Below are 16,375 nucleotides of genomic sequence, written 5' to 3'. Positions count from 1 at the left end.
CCATGGCCTCAAAACCCAAATCAGTGCTTTTTCTAAGTACTTCAGAGCACGGCCAAGCAAATGTATCTCTAGCAAGCGCTCAGGCGCTGCTACAATTCGACTTCGAAGTCAAGGTGCACTATGCCTCCTTCAAGTCGCTACAACCGGCTGTAGAAGCTGTATGCGCTTTCGCCAAGGAGATGTCACCTCATTCTGGCCACCATATAGAGTTCCACGAGATAGTAGGAAAGCCATTATTTGACGCTCTGCATATCAGGCTCGCCAAGGAGGGATACTCATCTCCGTTCGATGTGCCGCCAGCTCGATCCGAGTCTGCCCGTATCGTGCACAGCCTCGTGGCTGGAATGTTACCATGGAACGGACCCGAATACGTCCAGATATTCGAGTCACTTCGGGAGGTCATTGAACGAGTCAAGCCTGATATCACGGTTATTGATAGCAACTTCGGCCCCGCATTGGCAGCGTGTTGCCATGTCAGAGCGAACTACATCGTGCTGACGCCGCAGACACTGGTCGAAACGCTTGCTGGGCAACAAACTCGTGCAGAGGCATTATGGAAGTTCCCATTGTATGTGTAACTTCCAATATCCCAAGTCACGGATGCCGATTTAACGAACTGCCTACAGCAGCGGGTCAGGCCATAATTATCCTGTCCCATGGCACCTGATACCAAAGAACATTCTCTATTTTATATGGCTTATCGTTGCAGTGATATTTGACAGTCACGCTCGCTCTGTAAGGAGATACGTTAAGGCTACCTTAGACGTGGAAGCATATAGCCTTATGGATATCTTCCGCCCGCGATGGAAAGACATGCGCATGCTTGTGAACTCTCGCCCTGAGACTGATTTACCACTTGATGTAAGTCCGCATCTACACTTGCATCGTCTCACTTTCTGCGGACCGATCGTTATGGACGTTCTATCTGTGCGGCACCAAGATCCCGAGCTCGATATGTGGCTGTCGCGTGGTCCGACTGTCCTTATTTGCATGGGTACACACTTTGAATTCACTGAGGAGCTCGCATTTGAGATGGCCTTAGCAATGCGTGTGATCTTAGATCAAGGAGAAAACAAAGGGTCTGATCCGAAATATCAAGTATTGTGGAAGATGAAAATACCCAAAGGTGACAAAGCCTTTGGTATTGACGAAGGCTCGAGGATCTATTCTGTGCTCAAAGCCGAGATCTCTCAGGACAGAGTGAGAATCTCAGAATGGCTAAATGCCTCGCCACAAGCAATACTAAAAACAGGTCATGCCATTTGTTCTGTTCATCACGGAGGAGCCTCGTCTTATAACGAGGCGCTTTGTGCAGGGGTCCCTCAAGTCGTCCTCCCGCAATGGCTAGACACGTACGATTTTTCTTATAAGGCAGAGTATCACCGAATCGGCGTGTGGGGGAGTAAGCATTCTGCACCGAAATGGACAGCAATGGAGTTGGGGGCGGCGCTCTCGAACGCAATTGTGGGCGATCCTGGAGTTGCTATGAAACGAGCTGCACAGGAGTTGGCTGATATATGCAATACAGGAGACAGTGGGCGAGTGGTAGCTGCTAAAAGTATCCTAGCTGCTATTAAGGCACCGCTCGAGCTTAAATAAGCGGTGCAGGAGCTGGAAAGCGAGTAAGAGCTCTATTCAATTTAAATTGTTATATTGCGTATGTCAATTCGAGAGTCTGTCAATTACTAGATAGATGTTCTTCCCCATCCCTCTACTACGCGATCTTCACGCTGGCAACCAAGGGACTTTAAGAAGTAAGATTTAAATGAACGCAGGTACAGTAGAATTCGAAATCGGTTTCATAGCCGGACTCTCAAAAGACTTTTGCCTTCATACTCTTAACTCGTTAAGAGAAGAAGGGGCTAAAAAATCCTTTACCGGAAATCCTAGTAGACCGATCCACATCATGATATGAAAGTGGGCGAGTTGAGCACTACTGCAACAATCTCTGTCGCGGCATCTTCCCATGTCGTTTGACCCACCTTATGTTAAGCAACAGCAGGAGCTGAGCATCACCACAGCTGTTGTTGCGAAAGCGTTTATTATACAGCTTGGCTCACAAGAAATGAAAATATATAGTAGAGGTATCACGTGATACTTGCAAGAATACTATCCCCTATTTATACTTGATTCCCCTAAATTAACGAAAATAGTAAATATTATCTCGTCGCTAGTAAGCTAGACCGGCTTATAAGCCTTAGATCTATTTCTCTAAGCTTTCTCCTTCTTCTCCTTGATATGAATAAAATAATAATAATAAAATAAAGCATAATGATTAACTTTTCTTTTTCTAACCACTTCACACCTGCCCATGCCATGGCCTCTCAATCAGTTCAGCTTGCCACCGGGATGCATATGCCCCGTGTTGCTTGCATGGCTCTCTTGTTGAATCTGGCTATGACAACTCCTTTGGCTCAGTTTCACAGCTGCATGAATCCCATGACAGGCAACACATCGTTCTACTCCTCGAGGTTTTAGATCCTGTGCTTCATCTCTACGAACGTGTTAGCGTCGTTCTATGCCCCCTTTCAGACGCCGGCTTCATGGCAACAGAAGTTACATCTGTTGAGATTATTTGATGAATGGTTTAAGCTGATGTAGTTACAAGAAGGTTCGATGTACCTGGGTAGTATTTTCGTCTCTTATCAGTCGTAGAGATCAAGATGAGTCCATAATTGATAGCGCAAAATAGTCTTACTGTCCGTACACTCAAATTGCATTAGTTAATAGTTTACTCCCTTTCTAATAATCTGATTTATTAATACGGAATGAAATTGGGTTTCGGGTATGATATGCTTCTAAAGTAACTAAACTTGCACTCACATCTCGGTTTTCGCACGCATCTTTTTGCTATAATTAAGCATGGTTAGATCATTTTATCCCCGCAAGATGAATTCCAAGACGGGAGAGAAGATAGAGAGGAAAGTTGAGAAGGCGAGAAGAGCCAGCCATTCTCCCTATCCTATAAGTTTATTTACAGCCTACTCGAGTGTCGATAAACCAATTCTAACATCCGTAGCCCGCTAGGTCTGCGGACTCTCACCTTTGCCCCTCCCCTCCCACTCTACTACCGCTAGCTATAGCATTTTGGTAAGCTACACAGCTATAACTTGTAGGGCCTATTTACTAACCATAACAGACTCGCTACCTGTACTGCAATAGTCACCATCGCTAGCCTCCTCGCCGGTCTGCAACATCGTCCTGCACGCTACCCGTCCTATCAACCTAGAGTACTACAGCAAGAATGCCTGCCCTTACGACGGTTACGTTGTGGTTTCTGACCTGCTGTCTAATACATGTATAGCCTGCCATTATGGCAGTGAAGGTGGCCCGATATTTCCTCCATACGGATCTGACTCCATGGATGCTTTACGTACCATAACTTACTGGTATTGGCTAATCTCCACCCAGCGACAACCGATATACAAATGGCACATATAGTAGGGGAACGTTTGATACTTGGCAAGGCAATAGAACTTGACAGACATTTATGATTTGGCAAAAGCCGATGCAACTTGACACTAGTCTACTACTTAACAGCCAAATTATAGAGGGATAGCTGTACTTAATAGGAAGTATTAAGCAATGCTAAGAAGCTTGGGGCAACGGGATTCCCTATCATGCTTTAGTGGTCGTCAATTATATCACTAGTTCGAGATTATAGTTCTTCGCACGATCCTTGAGCTGGGTCTTCCGATGAAAGACGACTGTTTGGCAGACTTCTTCAGCGAACTTCTTAGGCAACGCAGGATTTTCGGATATGCCTGTCTGTGAATACCTCGTGAGCATTGTGCATACCCGGGTCATAGGGGCTGCTCAACTGTCAACTGAAGATTGACTTTGAGAAATTGGCGTAGTTGTAATATATCATCTACTTACTTTCCAACATCTCCCTAGACATACAGTACGAATCTAATGGATAGCAATGCGAGGAATCGGAGGTGGGGTCATCGTACGCACATTGAATTATAGACTCCCTGAACCTGAGTACAAGTCAAACTATAGAACACTAATCAAAAAACAAAACCTAGCAGTAGCATATTAATTTCCATCTGTTTCCCTTAGACGATCTCGACCTGAACAACATCCACATTTGCCACGACGCCATTAAACGAACATCCCGTATCACAATCCCCAGTCTGATCAATTCCGCCGCTTTGGAGAGAGATCAAGCTCGTCCCATTCTTCCAAAGCGTATCATTCCCCTTCAAAATAACTTGCAAACCCTCCGCCTCATCGGGATTCTGAAATTTCAAATCTGGTGTAGAATCTCCTCGGATAGAACTCGCCATTATTAAAGGGAATGAATGCTCCACGCTAAGCACGAAGTCGGTCAATTGATTTCCACCGTATGCAAGGCTCTTCTTGAATTGGAAAGCCGGTGCTGCGCATGAGGCCCATGTGCCTTCTGTTGATGGATCAGTACCATCGCAGTCCCATGATGTGGTGCATTGAGTACGCCATTGTCGATCTGCTGCGTGGCCGAGAGTCAGGGGACCAAGAGTTGCCACGGAAGGGTTGAGGATGTAGAATGTGTAGGCTGATATGCAGGCCCCCTGGACGCCAGTGGAACCGGAGGAGCGGATAAGGGTATAGTATATTTTTAAGGGAGCAGGTATGAATTGTGAGATGCTTGGTTTGAGATCGATGGCTGTGGAGGAGGAGAGTAGAAGGCATTCTAAGCCGTAGTCTGCGGTACTTTCGCAGTGGAAGTTAGGATACGCATAGGTATCGGCTGAGTTGAGGGAGAGTGGAGTCCTTGTGATGGTTATTGATGGTGGCGTTGAGCTGGGGATGTCAGTGAGTGATAAGCAATTACAAGATATCGGCTCTTATGAAAAACAGCTTATATTCGGGCCTGAATAAGGGGGAAACTTCGATTGACTTGCCTGTTATCTACATCAACCTGGACAATGTCCAGCGAAAAGCTCCCGGCATCGGTATAATTCACTACCCGCCACCTAAGCATCTCATTGTGGCACTTATTCCACGCTCTTGGATACCCAGTGGGCGTCCAGGTGACCGTTGAACAGCTTGTTGTGTAATCATCCTGCTTGATATTGAATTCGAGGGAGCTGGTAGAGTTGGCGTTTTTCCGCGAGGCGAGGGAGATCAATTCCCATTGTGCAGGGGATGTTGTGGCCGAGGTATACAGGATGAAGCGAGCCAGGTGGATCAGGATGGGAAAGAAGGAAACCAGAGACTTTTTGTGATACATGTTTTATATATATTTCCAGTTTTGGGATTGATAGTGTTCGGCCTTGCTGCGCACTAAACAATTGTAGATAGTAAAAATTTGATGTATAATTCGAGAACTGCAATTTCCAATGCGGAATATCAAAACCGAGGGAATCCTTCAGAGGAATGGGCGGATTTATTCGAACCATAGCTGCAAAACTGTTGACCTTTTCCCCGCGCCATTTAATAAGAAAACCATGATTCTATGGGATTCCTTGATAGTGCAGGAAAATAGATATCGTGAACTTGGGCCACTCGGGTCCGTAACGGACTTCCTAATGGATTTCTGCATCAACATCAATCTTGTATCACATCGCAAATTAAAAAGAAGGGTAGCAGATAAATACAGGGGAAAGGATCCTGATAAATGATATTCGGCGAATCCCCAATAACAATAAGGATTAATTCGGTGGAAGCGTTAATGTATTCTGTAGAACCTCCGAAGCTAGTTTCCACAGAAAACATGTTCCCCACGATGACCTATGCAATAGGCCTTTTCCCGGAGTAGTAGGTCATGCTCTCATGTTGGGTCCCCGAAACGTGCGCTATGCAAGGAACAGGCCGGGTAATTGGGATGGAAATGAAGTGTAACAATGAAATCAAAACGGGCCAACCCGGTGTAGAGTTGAAAGCGGACTGAAAGTTGAAGTTGAAGATCCTTGTCCCTCCACAGATTATAGTAGATCTCTAAATTGCTGAGTCACTGCAGCAACGCTCATCATCAATCAACCCCTGAAATCAATCGCCGCCCACTTGTAAACGGCGACTACTCCGCACATAACACAACATTTTTCATCTTATAAGTCAATACTTTGTATTCAACCCTTCAACCTGCAAGATGCCAGCACAAGCCCTATTGAAGCGCAACCCCGCACTTACAAAAGAGCAATTCTCAGAGTACTGGTATAATAATCACGCTCTATGTGTTGTGCCAATGTTTCTTCACTGCGGGGTCCAATCCTATGCTCAGGTCTGCATCGGCTTCCCTTTCCCGGCTTTCTCTTGTATCCCCTTCGCTTTTATTATACTTACATGCCCCCTAGGTCCATGGGCCGCTGCATACCAACGATCCAGAGCTCAGTACCACACTCTCAGAATGGGACGGCGCCGCTGAGACCGAGTTGACTCCTCTCCTTCTTGCAGCGCTGACCGACCCATCCTCTGTTCCGAAATGGATAGTGGAGTACCACCACCATGTTATGCTTCAAGATGAGAGACAGTTCCTTACCAGCGAGGCAATGCAGCATTTGAAGCAAGTCGGGGAGGGCACTGTGACGGGGGTGAGGAAGGTTATCATCGAAAATGGGAAGTGTGTTGTTGAGATTCCCGAAAGTGTGTGGAGTGTTTGGAGGGAGTATGAGAAGAAGGGGAATGCAGAACATAAATTTTAGTATTTTGAGACTGGTGATATTTTCAGCCAAATGTGCTAGCACTAAAGCATATGAGCCTTGGAGATAAGTTACAAGTTTGGGAGAAATGAATGAAGAGAGGTCCGCTGTTGAGTTTGCACTATCCCCCCCCCCATAATCACATGAGTTTATTACATTTGCTTTTGTGCCCTAAAGATTTGGAACCAAAGAAAGATCTGCTGAAAATCGGTTAAGGACTTGCGTAAACTTCTAGATTATTAGAAGACATCAATTTGAGTTTCCGGTTGATATATTAGCGGGAAGTCGTTGGGAACGAGTGCTGAGGGTTTATTCTTTTCTGACCCTATATATCGTATTCACTTGAGAACCAGAAGTTTTAGAGTAAACGAACTCGAATATATGTGACAATGCAGCCTATAGGGATATGATTTGGCCGTGAAGTTTCAAGGCATTTAAGCGGTGGTTAGGCATCTCAGTTTGTTATCAGCAAACTATTAATGAAGCGATGAGATGATTTAGGGTAAATAACGGCACTACTATTTGACACGGAGCAACTTAGGATCTTGCACGGTCACCTTAGCATCAAAATCCTCGACAATCAACTTGAACTTGACATCCTCTGTGACGGCACTAGGCTCTGGCCACTTAACAGACCCTTCAGCAATGACAATTTCTGCAATTTGGATATGCTGTCCCTGGTATAATCCAGGTCTTATACCTACAGAAGCAAACATCTTTTCCCCGAGCTTCTTAGAAACATAATCAGCAGAGTTTATTCTGAATAACACGTTTAGGATTTCCTCAACCCCGTGGCCTTTTAATGGCAGATCCTCAATGTGCGCTCTTGGGGCGGTTGTTGATGGTGCGAGGAATACCATGAACTCCGTTTGAAGGATCGAATTCGAGAAGGCGATGGCGGTTCTAGACGTTTCATTTAACATGATTTGGTGGCCATCATGATTCTGGTCGGATGCTGAATGAGGCAATATGATATCCCGGTCTTGTCGAACTAATGAAGGAAACACTGAATCATCACTAATCCAGCATTGAGTAGCCTTAAACCCCCGGGATACCATGGAACCAAATCTAACCAACATGTTGGAAGGGAAGCTGACGCCGGGCCCAAGCGGGTCTCGTTGTTGGATGTATAAAGTTTTCTTTTTGAATTTCTCTCTCCAATCTTGAGTATCGAGTGAGATGGTGAAATTCCTATACCTGAAAGCGGACTGAGCGTCCCTATCAGCGTATATATAAATTGCCAAGTTGCCCGGTCTGTTGATACGTCTGCAATTGAGTAGCGAGATGAATGTGAGGTCGAATACATCATCCAACGGCTTAACAATGTGCTCCATGCGTAACCCCTTGCTGGTTATCGAGTAAGGGGGCCTTTCGTCGGAGAGGAATCCGGGAATTTGCCCAACCACAACGTCTCCACAGTTTTCAAACGCAGATGGTGAAGTAGCAAGCAGTCCTAAGGAGCAATCTCCGTTTGTCCATGCAAAGATTGACTCGTCATCTGAGATATTAATAATCTCTCGCTGAAGCCTGATGAAAGCCTTGTTTCCCTCGCCGTAAATAATTGGCATATGAATACCAAAAAGGCCCATTAAGCAATATGCAAGGTCCTCAGGTCTAGAAGTTTGCCTTTTAGCGGCCCAAGACATCTTTTGTGCCACAGATGCTGATTTGAAGCCCGCAAAGTCTTGAATGCCGGTAATCATGGATAGCAACTTCTGCATGCTATTTCTCGACCCGAGATCAGTCCATCCTTCATCAAAAAATATCACTGCTGCAGGGGCAAGAAGCTCCTGCAATGTCCAGCCTCTACCAAACCACTTGCTATTGGAGAAGGCCCAATACAGGTTATCCAGATCTAAATCGGCGGATGGCACATCACTTAGGTACACGTAACACACCTTTGCGTCCGAATAATATTTGAACATCGAGTTGATGGCTTCGGAAAGCTCAGAGCTGCTCGTCTTGTCGATGCAACAAGAATCAACCCACACCCACTCCCATCCATCCCGTACTGCTTGTGTACAACATCCTGTTATTTTGGAGTAGCCGGCCATTTTAGGTCCGCGGCCCTCGCTCAGATCTTGGAAGCTAACTTCTTCATGCTCCCACCGATGTGATAGGATCGCATATGAGGGGACAGAGTCGGCAGAGAAGTCCTGAACTCTAAAACTGGTGGTGTTGAGTAACCTCATTGTTCTTGTTGAAAGCCGTGGTGGGTTGTGAATCGCACGTGTTTTGTTAATAACATGGCAAAGCAAGATGAGAGCATCAGCAAAATACCCACATCCTTTCCAAGTGGGAGTCAGAACCCATCAATTTTATAGGCTTCAAGTAGACCGGCCTTCTTACGACGTATGCCTTTGTCTTCGCCCGGCCAACCATGGAGAGGTGTTTACAGCCACCACCATCAGCCACCACCATCAGCCACCACCATCAGCCACCCCCACTTCTTCAGATTCTTAAATTTGGACTCGGCAGTACTCGTAGAGTTGTACCAGGGTAACATAAACACAGCACGAGGGTCTGCTTCTAACTAGCAATAAATAGTTGTGTTTCAACCTCCCACCCTCTACTACGCCATCCAAGGATACGAGTACCTCGCGGACAAAAGCCTGGGAGGAAAAGCTTCAAGTAATATATATTTTCCGGATTATGACCTGACCTGGCCTTCCAAGCTGAACCCCTCCGAAAAGCCTGGAATAATAATTTTTCGGATATGGCCTGACCTACTTCCTAGGGTAAGATCTTGCCAGCCAAACCCCTGTATATAGTATCTCGGATGAGAATTGGCACAATAAATTGGCAAGAGGGCCAGAAACAACAAGCACTTGAGGAATGACAAGAGGATAATAAATAGAAGGACTTTGAGCATGTTGCCGTGCTTGTAGGTTTGAGCATAGTTAAGTATATAGAGGGTTACTCCCTAATATATATACAGGTAAGGTAGGGCCGAGATTCGCCCAACAGGATGCGTCCACTCCTAATATCCAGTGTCCACCTAGGACGCGGTCCAGTATCTTTGTCTCGCCGCATATTCTCGGCCACAGAGTCCAAGAGCTGGCAAATGCATGTGTTCGTGACTGGCTTAGGCTTTGCCTGCTGTCGTAATGAGACCGATTCAGCTCGCCACGCGAATCTGTAGGTGGTTTATAGACTTCTGGAGAACGATGCTTTTCAACGCGTTCTGTCGTGGGGTTTAGTCGGCGATGAACGTGGCCATCAGGAAACGCAGGATACATGACTAAGTCAAAATGCGATGACCCTACAGCGATAGAAGCTCAGATTGGGGAAATATTTGTGCCAGCAAGGCCTCTTCGAGGGAGCTGGATTGTAGTTGCGGAGGCGCATAAGCGCAAAGTTGATTGCTCAGATCCCGTAATCCGAGTAACTTGGAAGTTGTAATCGATGAATCGTTATGTAGAGGCAAGGGTAGTCATGGCCTTTCTCGGTGCCCGAAGAAGCTGATTGCAAGAGGTTGAGTTTGCAAACCGCCCTCGAATGATTGAATAATCCCATAGGAATAAAGGTTTGCAACCACTTTATAGTGGTGACCCCCGGCTCCCATATTTCCACTGGGTGGCTGATGTAGTGGGCCAATACACGATATGGAAGCGAAAGGATGCATGCTACTCAGAGATGCCAAATTTCTGCTGTTGTTCTTGGTCCCAGAGGACTCGAAGACGCTTCGATTCATGCTGCGGCTGAACCGTGATAACAAGTACAAGTGACATCCACAATACGGATAACCATTTTGCCCTCTAACCCATGTCGGGCGGCGCCTTCCTCAACGCCAAAGTGTCCCGACGTAACTCTGGCAGAATGAGACCCGGACGGCATCCTCAATTCTAGTCTTCGAATTGGAGATGATCGAAGACATCTAACAGGCCGCTCGACCTGCAACGACGTTTCACTTATCCTTATCCTTTTGCCCCTTCCAAATTGGCTCACCGTCTGATTCGTCGAAGGAAGCCCATTCGAAAAAACCACACCCCTCCTTCCCTGGGATATAACCGGCATGGCACGTCCAGTAGTACTTCCCGCAGTTTTCTACTCTGCGGTTCACTACTCTGAGCACGGTAGGAATCTCGCATTTACACTTCGGCGTGAGCTTAGGGTGCAAAGAAGGTTTATATTGACGGTATGTGATGTTGATCCGTCTGTTTCCAGATACTGGATGGGGATCAATAGCTTGAGCTGGAGCGATACTGTGCTTCCACTCCTCTTGCATCTCAGCATGCATCACCAAGAGGGAGTTGTGCGGTAGATGGATCGCTATCTGGCCTTCCGCATCTGAATCCGATGCTTGTTTCTGTTTTCCTTTCCTCTCCGAAGTCTCTGACTTCTCTGAATTTGAGTTTGAAGACTCATTTTGGGATACAGGTACAATGCGCCGAACGCGGAATTCTCGAGCAACCCCCAACGAGATGGATCCGATGACTGGTCGAGGTCCAAGATACGTTAGATGATCGCTGTGGTAGCCAACACTCTCAGCAGCGCCACTGTAGCAGTTCGCAAAAGCTGCATTCGGCTTCCACCGATGGGGAGATTGGTACTTGAGCTTCTGGCCATTGGGGTAATGGTTCTTGATCCGAGCAGCGATCTCCATGTTCACCGCTTCCTCGACCTTGGGCGCCACTTTCCGCATTTCTGGCGTAAGTTGACGGACATCCTGAAAATGCCCAGATTAGCTAACATTCCAACCCAGAAGTATATATCATTCCATAACCGGACTTACTGTCAGAGGCGCGCCATTGTAGACGTACTCTTGATGGCGATGCATCTCCTCCATCCCGTCGACATAGAAGCAATTGGTATGAGGACTCTGGACCACATTCTCAAACAACTTGAACGTCGCCCTCTCAAACGTTTTGGCTTCATCGAGAAGCTCTTCTAATAGACCCGTGGCTTGCTCCGGATCAAGAAAATTGTGGATGATCGAACACGGGGTATGCTGAGCCACATCCTCTGGGGAGAATAGATGCAAAGTCTTGCCTTTCTTGGATAATAACTTCTTTGTAGGTGTATTGGAGGCATTCTTCGAAGCAACAAAGCTAGAAAGGGAGCTTTGGTATCCCGTGGCAGCAGACACTTTTCTCCGAGGCTCTTCAGGGATATGTTCGATCGTCAATGAAGCAGATGCTTCTTCCACAGAGCCATCACTAGCCAAAAGGACATCCAAGAGCACTTGCTGTTCAATATCAGGATGCAACGATGATAGCAATGCTAGCTTGAAGTCGGTAGACTCGTCGTCACCGGCACTTAGACCACTCATCTCGTTTGTTGCCGCATTGGTCTCTGGGGATAGGAGCCTTCTCTTCTTTCGACGAATGAAGTCGTCCATGCCTTGTTCATGTCAGGGGCAATTCACGCTCTTCGATTTCGATATCCAGGGACGACATTTACTTGTCATGATAGTTATTATTCACAACTACCAACAGCATCTGGTCTCAACAGCGTCGCTGGTCCCACGCCTTGTCCATTACAAGGCTGACTCATCAACTGTCAAACACCGGTACCAACCACGTGACCCACCCTGTGTGCAAACACGTGACTCACACCTCGGCCCCGGTCTCGGTGTTTGCTCAGATAATCCCCGCGGCGACTAGCATCGGTCGTTGATATTCAGAAGCTTGTGAACTTATATCTCTCTGACGCCCTCGGGTTCCAAACCAACTTCAACTTCGACCATGCAAGGTCCCTTGGTACGTGTTCCCCCAACTCCACAGGCTCTTAGCTGGCCTCTATACCTTGCTACAGCTTCTATTATCTCACAGAGGAACGAACTTGCTAATTGCGCGAGGAACAGGCTACTTTATAAGGACTTCGTACCGCGTCGCAAGCCGAGCTGAGCACCATGCTTGAGTTCAAGACCACCGGCTTCAACGGCTATGCCGTCAAGTACTCTCCATTTTTTGACAACAAAATTGCGGTTGCAGCAAGTGCGAACTTCGGTCTCGTTGGCAATGGCCGCCTTTACATCCTCCGGCTCACCCCGCATGGCATCCAAGCCGAGAAGTGGTAAGTTTATTGTGAATTTGGGTGACAAGCCATGGAGCTTACTTCTCTGCTAGGTTCGACACGCAGGACTCGGTTTATGACACTGCCTGGTCGGAGGGTCATGAGAACCAAATCGTCGCAGGCTGCGGTGATGGCTCGGTCAAGCTCTATGATATCGCCCTGAATGAATTCCCTGTTCAATCGTACGAAGAACACAACAGGGAGGTTTACGCAGTTCATTGGAACCTGGTTGCAAAGGATACTTTTGCTTCCAGCTCGTGGGACGGAACTATCAAGATTGTATGTCCCACCTACCTACCGCGGATTCCATGGAATCCTTCCTTGCGATCGTATACCCCCGCGTTGATCTCGATCTCGAACATATCTAACATGTCACCTAGTGGTCACCAATGCGTACCGCATCTATCCTGACCTTGCCTACCCACTCCTGCACCTACAGCACCGCCTTCAGCCCTCACTCTCCATCCATCATCTCCTCGGTCACCTCCGATTCCCACCTGCGCGTCTTTGATCTCCGCACTCCAGCTTCGGCTCGCAACCATCTGGTCAACCTGATCCCCATTCATGGCCAGCCTCCTTCGTCCAATAATCATGGACCATTCTCGCCACCATCCGAAGCTTTGACTCATGATTGGAACAAGTACAGAAACACAATCATTGCCACTGCAGGTGTTGATCAGATTATCCGTACCTTCGATTTGAGAAACCCACAGGGCGGTCCGGTTGCACTCTTGAGGGGACATGACTATGCTGTACGCAGAGTTGCATGGAGCCCTCATCTGAGCGATGTCCTTATAAGCGCCAGCTACGATATGACCTGCCGCGTCTGGACAGATGGCACAGCTATTGGTCAGAACGCCCACCTTGGAAACACTGCTCTTGGAGCTGGCGGACGTGAGCTGGGCCGGATGGGTCATCACACTGAGTTTGCCACTGGTGTAGACTGGTGCCTTTTCGGTTCCGAGGGCTGGTGCGCAAGCACTGCCTGGGATGAGCGTGTGTTGGTCTGGGATGTTCGCTCCTTCATGATGGGATGAAGGATGGACGACTTGTCTGAGCTGTTTCTGTCATTGTCAAACTATGGACGGCAATCGACAAGACTTTGCTCGACAACACCCTGAACAATGACCGCTGAACTATGGGATGAATCACTTGCATTACGACAGCTGGCACATAACAACCAAATTCTCTGCTCACCCTACTTGGGATAAAACTTGTGGGAACAGACGAAGATGGAACGAATTAACGAATAAATTATGGGTTTCTAAGATACCAGGCGTTGGTAGATGGAAAATGTACCTAGCATTGGCGACGTACTGGGCCTCCACGTGTACCATAGCAAAGCGTACCACTTGTACCATAGTTCCAATTAAGAGCCTCAAGAATTACTTGCCATTCCTTTGCTTTTTTTCCTAATTAGTGGCCACCATGGTGGTCGCCATTGCCATTGTGACCGGGGTGAGGATGATGGCCTTTCCCAGTATTATTCTTCAGGGCCTCTACAACGCCATAGTATGCTGGATGCTTGGTGAAGTTTGCGAAGTACAGAGTGGCTGATCCGAAGCCGGTGAAGACATCTGGAACCCAGGAGACCTATTTCAAAATAATTAGCAAAACTGACAGGTTCTAGTATCCATTTCCATCTGCTGCCACGAAAAGGAGGGAAATTCCAAGAACTCACCGGATCCCAGAAATCCCAAACGGTAATCCCAACACATCCATCAACTTGCATGCAAGCCCCCACGGAACTCTTATAATCAAGGCTCTGCTGCGCTAGGTTCGCCGCCGTCTCAGGCTCCTCCAGTCTAACATCCAACTCGGTAATGGCGACCTCCATACCCATCTTCTCATACGACCTCATCGTGCTAATCTGCTCGTCAATAGTCGGCGTGCTCCCCACAATGAAATGGCTTTGCAACCCCACACCATCAATCTTCACTCCCGCCTTCTGCAACATCCCCACGATGTTCTTCCTGACGGAAGCACTCTTGGCATTGGGTGACTCGATGTTATAATCGTTGTAGTAAAGCTTTGCATGTGGGTCGGCGGCGGCAGCTGCGCGGAAAGCTATTTCGATGTACGAGGGCCCGAGGACTTGGAGGAAGGTGTCATTGCGGTAGGTGCCGTCTTCGTTGAGGGCTTCGTTCAGGACGTCCCAGGCGTAGCATTGGCCTTTCCAGTGCTTGGCTTCCGCGGTTACATGGCGGATTAGCGCTTCGGTGAGGTTCTTTTTGGACCAGGTCAGGGAGTCGACTGGTGGTTGTTTGTTAGTATCTTGGTGGGCAGAGGTGAGGTGGGAAGAGGGGAACGTACCCCAAGGAGCAAGCTGCGAGTGCCAGACTAGGTTATGGCAGCGGAGCATTTGCTTGTTCTTCTTAGCCAACTTGGTGACTACCTCGCCATAGGTGAAGTTGAAAACACCTAGTTCGGGCTCAATGGCAAACCACTATTATTCATTGTATCATTAGCACTCATTCATTGTCATTGCTCCTCCTTGGGTATAATCCAAGCGGAGGGAGGAGCCATAAAAAGGTTTGACAACATACCTTCTGCCCATTGGACGGCACAAGCTGTCCAAACTCCTTGGTATCGCTAAGAATTTTGACATATTGCTCATTTCCCAACTCGCCATTATCGGTCGCTGTCCCGAAATACAGTTTCCCTGCTGCTTTCGCCAACTGGTTCAACTGTGCTGATGCGAGGAGAGGCAGAGCCGCAGCCGCCGCTACTGTGGAGAGAGAGAAATGCATATTGAGATATAGACTGAGAGCTACTCTGTCAACACCACTTCAAACAATGAAGAATTTCCTAGCAAGTTCTCATCCAGGGACACAACGAGTGGACGACTGAGATGAGAGAGGGTGAAGAGGAATTATATACTTTCTGTCCCAGCATCCCAAAATAACAAAATTGCCTATCCGCCAGGCCGAGAACCGTACATGTACCAGGGATATCTAGATCTCCAATCTGGACCTGCATCGATTCAATTTCTCCATCCCAAGCAGACTGACGAAACAAGGCCATCCGTCACTCCCTGTCGCTATCAAAATCCCCACAGCCTGGCCACTGATCATAGAAACCAGCACCGGGTAAACAGAAAGTCTTGTGCAACGACAATTATTACGAATCAGAAATCATAATGCGGGGTGGAACCCAACAGACTTGTTAGTTCGTCCCATATTGTGGCTTCGTGTGCCATTTCAGGAACAGTTTGACCGGCACGCTCCACCGCGGAACGTGGATTTCCATATACACGACCCCAAGTCACATCTAGTGTGCATATACATAAGGCGTCGTCGTGTCCCAAAATGCGATTAGATCAACGGAAATATCAATTGACGCCTGGCTAAATGCAGAAGGCATGGGGAGATTGCGGGAGCGGGGGAGGGAACATGGAGGAACTTTTGCGCGTCTTCCCCATCACTAAAATGAGAGATCTAGAAAGACTTGCCGCTCTTTAGAGTTTGACGAGCCGCTTCCACCGGATAAATGATAAGTGTGAATATAGCGGGGAGCCCAAGACTCTAATTAAGTTGATGTAACAGACTACAGAGCACAAGAATGTATTAAGCATTTCAAATTGCTTAGGGCTGGGGAGCCGCTTGGTCTTGGCCTTGGCTTTACCGCGGGAATGGGAGCGGGGTGGAAAGAGCGGAGATGAAATTGCTGGATATATGTATTTATATGGACCAAACATCATGACTTTGAAATAAGCCTAAATGCACAAATCT

The 16,375-nt window shown here is 47.4% G+C and overlaps 7 protein-coding genes across 7 annotated transcripts; 3 read left to right on the top strand and 4 right to left on the bottom strand.

Moving 5' to 3' along the window:
• Positions 1-2: 2 nt before the first annotated feature.
• On the top strand, positions 3-1,599 carry BP5553_06444 (uncharacterized protein; the record flags this gene model as incomplete). The annotated part of the gene is made up of 2 exons (XM_032015067.1): positions 3-568; positions 627-1,599. The coding sequence occupies 2 exons, from the start codon at positions 3-5 to the stop codon at positions 1,597-1,599; spliced, it is 1,539 nt and encodes a 512-aa protein (XP_031868488.1).
• Positions 1,600-4,061: 2,462 nt separating this feature from the next.
• BP5553_06443 (uncharacterized protein) lies at positions 4,062-5,218 on the bottom strand (the record flags this gene model as incomplete). The annotated part of the gene is made up of 2 exons (XM_032015066.1): positions 4,062-4,788; positions 4,962-5,218. The coding sequence occupies 2 exons, from the start codon at positions 5,216-5,218 to the stop codon at positions 4,062-4,064; spliced, it is 984 nt and encodes a 327-aa protein (XP_031868487.1).
• An 858-nt stretch (positions 5,219-6,076) lies between these two features.
• Positions 6,077-6,629, top strand: BP5553_06442 (uncharacterized protein; the record flags this gene model as incomplete). Its single annotated transcript, XM_032015065.1, has 2 exons — positions 6,077-6,208; positions 6,282-6,629. 2 exons carry the CDS (start codon positions 6,077-6,079, stop codon positions 6,627-6,629), a joined length of 480 nt encoding a protein of 159 aa, XP_031868486.1.
• A 515-nt stretch (positions 6,630-7,144) lies between these two features.
• Positions 7,145-8,818, bottom strand: BP5553_06441 (uncharacterized protein; the record flags this gene model as incomplete). The annotated part of the gene is made up of 1 exon (XM_032015064.1): positions 7,145-8,818. One exon carries the CDS (start codon positions 8,816-8,818, stop codon positions 7,145-7,147), a length of 1,674 nt encoding a protein of 557 aa, XP_031868485.1.
• Positions 8,819-10,533: 1,715 nt separating this feature from the next.
• BP5553_06440 (Uncharacterized protein) lies at positions 10,534-11,967 on the bottom strand (the record flags this gene model as incomplete). The annotated part of the gene is made up of 2 exons (XM_032015063.1): positions 10,534-11,295; positions 11,362-11,967. 2 exons carry the CDS (start codon positions 11,965-11,967, stop codon positions 10,534-10,536), a joined length of 1,368 nt encoding a protein of 455 aa, XP_031868484.1.
• Positions 11,968-12,480: 513 nt separating this feature from the next.
• BP5553_06439 (Uncharacterized protein) lies at positions 12,481-13,681 on the top strand (the record flags this gene model as incomplete). The annotated part of the gene is made up of 3 exons (XM_032015062.1): positions 12,481-12,644; positions 12,698-12,923; positions 13,025-13,681. The coding sequence occupies 3 exons, from the start codon at positions 12,481-12,483 to the stop codon at positions 13,679-13,681; spliced, it is 1,047 nt and encodes a 348-aa protein (XP_031868483.1).
• Positions 13,682-14,060: 379 nt separating this feature from the next.
• Positions 14,061-15,394, bottom strand: BP5553_06438 (Beta-xylanase; the record flags this gene model as incomplete). Its single annotated transcript, XM_032015061.1, has 4 exons — positions 14,061-14,237; positions 14,326-14,897; positions 14,958-15,090; positions 15,191-15,394. 4 exons carry the CDS (start codon positions 15,392-15,394, stop codon positions 14,061-14,063), a joined length of 1,086 nt encoding a protein of 361 aa, XP_031868482.1.
• Between the last annotated feature and the right edge of the window lie 981 nt (positions 15,395-16,375).

The sequence above is a fragment of the Venustampulla echinocandica genome, assembly GCF_003357145.1.
Source record: "Venustampulla echinocandica strain BP 5553 chromosome Unknown scaffold_4, whole genome shotgun sequence".
NCBI classification, from domain to species: domain Eukaryota; kingdom Fungi; phylum Ascomycota; class Leotiomycetes; order Helotiales; family Pleuroascaceae; genus Venustampulla; species Venustampulla echinocandica.
This window is presented reverse-complemented; position numbering and strand designations above follow the sequence as displayed.